This window comes from Pteropus alecto, unplaced genomic scaffold (assembly GCF_000325575.1).
Source record: "Pteropus alecto unplaced genomic scaffold, ASM32557v1 scaffold34, whole genome shotgun sequence".
NCBI classification, from domain to species: Eukaryota; Metazoa; Chordata; class Mammalia; order Chiroptera; family Pteropodidae; genus Pteropus; species Pteropus alecto.
Genome location: NW_006435763.1, coordinates 474018 through 480526, shown reverse-complemented (window position 1 = coordinate 480526; position 6509 = coordinate 474018). Strand labels below are relative to the sequence as shown.

Below are 6509 nucleotides of genomic sequence, written 5' to 3'. Positions count from 1 at the left end.
AGTGATTATGAACAAATTTTCCAGTACTAATAGTCCGTGGTCTCGGGATTTTTCTCTACAGTAATTCAACCAATGAGGGAATGAATGTAAAAAAATGCTGCAAGGGCTTCTGCATCGATATCCTAAAGAAGCTTTCCAGAACCGTCAAGTTTACCTATGACCTTTACCTGGTGACGAACGGGAAGCACGGCAAAAAAGTTAACAACGTGTGGAATGGAATGATTGGCGAAGTAAGTTACCTTTTCACCCCACGGGATCTCCTTCAGACTCAGGGCCTGAGGTCCTCAGGGATGGCGGGGAGGGTAGGTAACGACACTGTGCTTTTCTCCTCGCATCCAGGTAGTCTATCAGCGAGCAGTCATGGCGGTTGGCTCACTCACCATCAATGAGGAACGTTCCGAAGTGGTGGACTTCTCCGTGCCCTTCGTGGAGACGGGAATCAGTGTCATGGTTTCGAGAAGCAACGGCACCGTCTCACCTTCTGCTTTTCTAGGTATCTGAACTTCAGAGTCACTGTGACTTTTCTACAAGGAATTATGGGCATTTTGTCTCGTTTGCTCAAAAGATGGAACCAACATATTCCAAAGCGTGTTGCATTTTAATGATCCCAACGCTCTCTTTTCTTCAGTTAACATCTTTCATTTATCTTTAACTTGGAAAAATCTGCTGAAAAAAATAATCACGTATTCAGATACTACTGGTCTTGATTGTGTAGAATGTAGACTAGTAGATATCTTTCTTAGAGCCTTGAAGACATTTAAAAAATAAACCCGTCTGTCCACAGTTAATTTAAATCAACCCATAAACCTTTATTCAGCATTTACATCCCCATCCTCTATCCCTCACTAGAATGATAGTTATTTATTTACTGGGTATAAGAGTGAAAATAATGATGACTGCACAGTGATTTATACCCATATTCTAATAAACGAAATGGAAGCAGTCTGAAGAGTATACACTGATTTAAAATTAATGGAGTCATATTTTAAATGTGACTATCCTTTAAGCTGAATGGCTTATGAAGGAGGAAATATTTTACTCTCCTTTTACTATTTCATAAATTTATGTTTTTACAGAAAAAAAAATTTAAAGCAAAATAGATTTATATTTTCTATCATCTGGTTTTCTTTAGCACTGTAAGTACATGTGTTTTAAGTAGCCTGCCTGGAACATAGCCAAACTTTATTTATTTTTCTTGAAAGAAAAATGTTTTGTTGAGTCTGGTTGTCATAAGTGGTTTTTGATAATGGCTATCTTGAAGATCGTGGAATTGAGATTAATTTCCCCTTGGCACTCCCCCAGGAGTGAGTTTGTCTCAAATTTGGGGCGATTAAGGCAAACATTGACCCCTAGAAGAAAACTGTACAAGAGGTGGGAAAAAGATTAAGGTCAGCTAAATTCCTTACATTTTTTAAAGACCAAAAAAACCAAACCTTTGTCCATTAGAGAATTCAAACTTCAGACTAGAACCAATTTCTGGACACCAACTCCAAGCTTATCATCTTAATTCTCCACTGTCTTCATTTACTTGTAATGTCAGCATCCAGCAAAACTTTTATGCTCATTCGCTTAAGTGAAGTGTTGACTAACAGGATTTTGGATACTGCCTTACTTACAGAGACATACGGTTGTGCAATTTTCTTTTTTGATAATCCATTTAAGCTGTTGGAATCCTTACCACTCACTGGCTTTCATTTTGCACTGGTCGCTTCAAATTTCGTAACCTTTGTTTGTGTTACATGGCCTTTGTCAGATACATGCCTCATTCTGTTCCTTTTGTGCCTCAGTCACGGATAAAAATGGCCATGCCTTAGTAAGGGAGCCTCACTGTACCATGAAATAGGCATCTGACTGATCGACATATGCAACACCTACAGAATCTTGATGCTGTTTGGATAGACTCTTACTGGTTAATCACTCCTAGTCATTCCCCTGCCCCCATTCCCTCTCGGACCCTGGAACAGGGATCTTCGGCCCCAGAGGTTCAGAAAGGGTTGGGAGAAGTGAATTCATGGAAAGAGACCTGTTTCTTTTCACAGATTGGCCACATATCTCTTTACTGAACTAGAGAGAATGTTTAATCAGTTTATTCAGAAAGGAAAAATATCAGTTGGCTTGTTTTACAAAAATGGGCCACTGATATCAAATCTGGCCTCAACCCAGGTTCTTTAGATTTTTATCTTACCTGCATTAGTAGAACATTTCCATAAAAAGTCAAGTATTTTTGCTAAATTTAGCCAAACCTTCTTTTCTCCCTACTCTTCCTACTGTGTGTGTGTGTGTGTATTTTTTTTTTAATAAAATGAATTGTAGCTAGAGGAAACTACTTTCAAATCTGTTTTTTCACAGTAGGCTTAATATTTTTTCTAGTTACTAAATTACATTCCCATTCGATTGGCTGTACACCCCTTTATTTACGGTCATTATCTGCAGGTTTTGAAAGTCGTAATGAACTGTGCTAAGCTACATTTTCCCCATTCACTGGCTCAGTCATCCGGAAGAGCCAAAACATTCAAAATCTGATTGCAATGCTCTTCATTATTTCTTATTCTCTCTCCTCCGCAAACCTCATTAACTCACATCGGAAACCCTTGCAGGTAATGCCTCTGAGCTTTTGTGTAAAAATGTAACCGTGAGTCTTCAAGGACAGAGATGACGTCTCTCGCAATATTTCCGTTCAGTTCATTCTAAAGACTTTCTAAGCAGGTTGGATGCTTTGATCCAAAGAAACACTGACCCGGAGTCTCCTAGATTGAAGTTCCCTCATGGACAAAATGTTGACTCTGTTTTAAGCCAGTAGAGGTTATAATCCAGAGTTATCTATACATATTTCTGGGTCACTCCTTAGACATTATAAATATAGTTTTTCACCATTGTTCTAACGCTTTTTGCTGTGAAAGATGTGGTTGTTGTGTGTGTGTGTGTGTGTGTGTGTGTGTGTGTGTGTGTGTGTGTAGCGTCTGACAATAGCAATCCTTCAGAGAACTAATAGGTACCTAACTTACTAAAACCAGAATACCACAGCTGAATCCTTTTACCTCTGTGCTGTACTTACAAGTCAAGGGACAGATGTTGTCACATCCAAGTGAGAAAACATCTGGCATCAGTCACTTGCCCAGTTCTGACCAGTTAGAGACTAGGACGAATCAACTGCCAAATGAAGTCCACTGCGGATTTACAGATTCTGACATGTGAATGGAAAGATTCAGTAAGAATTTCCTCTTATATTTTTTATAATGTTGTCATAACCTGTGGAGAAAAGGAAGTTACCAGATTAATTAGCGTGCGCGTTTTAAAAACCAGACGCCTTTGTCAGGACCCTGAACGGCAGCCCACCATCACCAATTCTGGCTGTACCTGTAGAACCAAACAGCTATTTCATTTAATTTATTACATGTGTACAGGGTGCGACACATGCCACCAAATGCTTTACGTGTACGTGTCCATTTATTCATCACAGCGATCGTACTCTGGTAAGACACACTATGCCATTAGTATACCTGATGTGGAAATTACTTTAACATCTCTATTATCTCTGTTCTTGAATAATAAGTAATTTTAATCTCCTCATTATTCATTTATTTTTCCTCCTTTTTGGATACACCTCATTACCAAATTGCTATGATTTCAGGGACATAGTCTTGTTTATTACTCAAGCTAAACGTAACTAAGATAAATTTCAGTTGTGGCCTCATTGATTTCTTCGAGCTCATCTTACGTTATTTCAGTCAAGCAATTTGTGCCGTTACCTGTTGCCTCTTGACATATTTGCACTATCAGAACTGCGTTACAAAGCATTGTTTCCAGTTTTTAAATTATCCTGTATGGTTAAAGTTTCAGATATATTGGTTTCTTCTTATATAGTAAGCTCAGTAACTTGGAATTTGTGATGACCTCTAGCTATGTTAGGAAGTGACAGACTTTAATAAGAAGGTAGACTGCTACCAGCCTGCTGTTTTATGACTATGACTAGCTTCATCAGAAAAACAGTTTTAAAATAATAGAATGTCTCCTACTCAAGAAGTATTTTGGGGCTTCTTACATTTTACCCTCAGAAAATGTTTGTTTGTGATGAAATGGATTATAATTTCGTTGGTGTCCAAGGGCAGTTTCTTTTCAATGATGCATTCAAGTGCAGATCTATTCATTTTTAAAATTTTAGTCTCTGCTGCTTTCTAGCAAATCTGTATCCTGTGTGGATAAAATGGCTCACTTTCATCTCCTCGATCAGATTGAAATGTTAATTTATTTTACATACCATCTCTTACCTTAAGACTTAGAGCCTTGTGACTGGGCCTGGCCTTCTGCGACCTCCACATGACAATGAACTGGTGGAAAGAAACTACTTTTAGGGGAAATAATCATCTATCCAACTACTACTCCGTTCCCTCTACTCTTTAAGCGATGCTTTTTCATTGAATTATCGTGGGAATGTAACATCCTCCAATGACTTTTCAATTGCATTGAGGCCCATTACCAATGTCGGCAAGGTTCTAAAATCGTAGAGGTCTCATTTGTCTGGAGCAGAAGGCGAGACAGAGAGTGTGATAGCAATGGTGGCAGAAGTGACCGTCCCAAATTCCTATCGACCCCATGATTTTACGATCCTTTTCTAAAGAGTTATAATTCTTTCTTTACTTCTGGAATTCCTTGCACATCATCCTTCCAGCATGCGAAAGTAAAAATGAAAACAGCAATGAAACCCATGCTGGTTTGCAGGAGCCACTGTTTGAGTCTAGCCTCGTTTCTCCCCAGCTTTGGTTTCCTGGATGATTCTAGGACTGTGTAGGACCCTGTGGCCTCTTTATTTGCATTCCAGCTTCCTCCCTCGATCTTACCATTCTATTTTTTTTTTTTTATTATCCTTGACCCGATTTGTAAAATGTCATATGCTTTTCTCTATTTTTATCCTATTCTATGCAGTCTTTTAAAATACCTCAAATATTCTGTAGAATAAAGAATGGTTTAAATGTCTGAATAAATGATGGCTACCTCCTTTTGAACGATCAGATTCACATTAGAGACAGTTCCTCCGTGAGCCTGCAAACTGGACCTCAGGGCTCCCTGCTGGCTATAGCTGTGAGGAAAAGCAAACTGACCGTGTCTCTAACCCTCTGGCCTGTATCTCCGCAGAACCATTCAGTGCCTCCGTCTGGGTGATGATGTTTGTGATGCTGCTCATTGTTTCCGCCATAGCTGTTTTCGTCTTTGAATACTTCAGTCCTGTGGGATACAACAGAAACTTAGCCAAAGGGAAAGGTGAGAATGCCTCCGTCAGCGTGATTCACTGTTGGCGTTATTTAATTTTCCTTCAGTGATGATTTCAGGTTTAGAACATGTTGTCCTAAATTGCCTCGCTAAAAACCCTTGTGCAAATGGTTCTGGGTCACTGATGCTACTTGTAACTCACAGGGATGGGTTAGTGACTTCAGCTGAAAAAAAAAAATGGATAAAAGAAAATGAAACATTTTATCTTCTTGTCATTTGTTGAGAAAGCAGATCTGAAGTTTTTTCCGGCAATTTAAAAAATCTAAGTCAAAAGAAATCTTAAAGTCGTAGTGAGCCTCGACTTCAGGCTATGTAAGAAAATGGTTTTACATAATCTAGTTTAAGAATATTCTCCAAAGTACTGACTCATAATTTCATTTGTTTGACAATAGATGTAATTATAAAATGGTATTTTCCCCCCAGAGTTACAGTTTTCTCTTGACAGTGCCTGGCCTTGGTGCACTGTATTTGACAAAGCGGGAATCAGCAGATAGGAAATTGAATTGGAAGGCATTGGCTACCACTTATGAACAGGCTCCCACGTAAGCCAGCATTCACATGCTATACATAAGCACATTACATCATTTTAAGTGAATGCTCTTTCCCGAAAAAATGACTCGAGATCGTAGAAGACAGCAGAGCTTCAAGATACAATTATTAAAAAAACAGAAAACAAGGTACTTTAATTTGCCACCTATTCTTTTCACCTGGGAGGTCCAGGGTTGGAAGCAGCCAACAGGTCGTGGAAATCTGTTAGGAACTTAGCTATATAGAAAGCCTCCTATAAAAATGCCATAAAAATCATGTGTTTAAATGGGAGTAACCCCAGCCTTCACGAAAAAGACAATGCAATTCACCAGTAAGGAGCTTTCCACCAGGGTGGAACCTGAGACAGTGTTCTGTGAGCGATCATACTGCAGTTGAGTAGGGCTTTACGTTTTCAGAATCAGAGTTTGTGCTGCGTGTGAATTCACACATTTATTCGATGAACATTGTCGAGTGGGTACTATGTGCCAGGCACTGTACCTGGTGCAGCAGGGTGGGGATGACATGGTGAATCGGATAGAAACTTCTAACCCTCAGACAGCTGAGAATGTAGTTGTGGGGGCAACACGTAAACACATAAATCAATAATCACAGATGGCAATAGATCTTGAGAAGAAGGGGAGAAAAGCAAGGCGTCGTGGTGGGGTGGAGCGTTACTTAAACAAGACGGTCGAGCAGGGAACGAGTTTGGGAGG

At 39.4% G+C, this 6509-nt stretch overlaps 1 protein-coding gene across 1 annotated transcript in view; it reads left to right on the top strand.

Annotated features, from left to right (window-relative positions):
• GRIN2A (glutamate ionotropic receptor NMDA type subunit 2A) overlaps nt 1-6509 on the top strand; it is a 365059-nt gene that overhangs the window by 295842 nt on the left and 62708 nt on the right. Inside the window, exons 7-9 of the mRNA XM_006910879.1 lie at nt 62-230; nt 340-493; nt 5134-5259. Of these exons, the coding sequence (XP_006910941.1) occupies nt 62-230; nt 340-493; nt 5134-5259 (449 nt within the window). The remainder of the gene's footprint in view (nt 1-61; nt 231-339; nt 494-5133; nt 5260-6509) is intronic.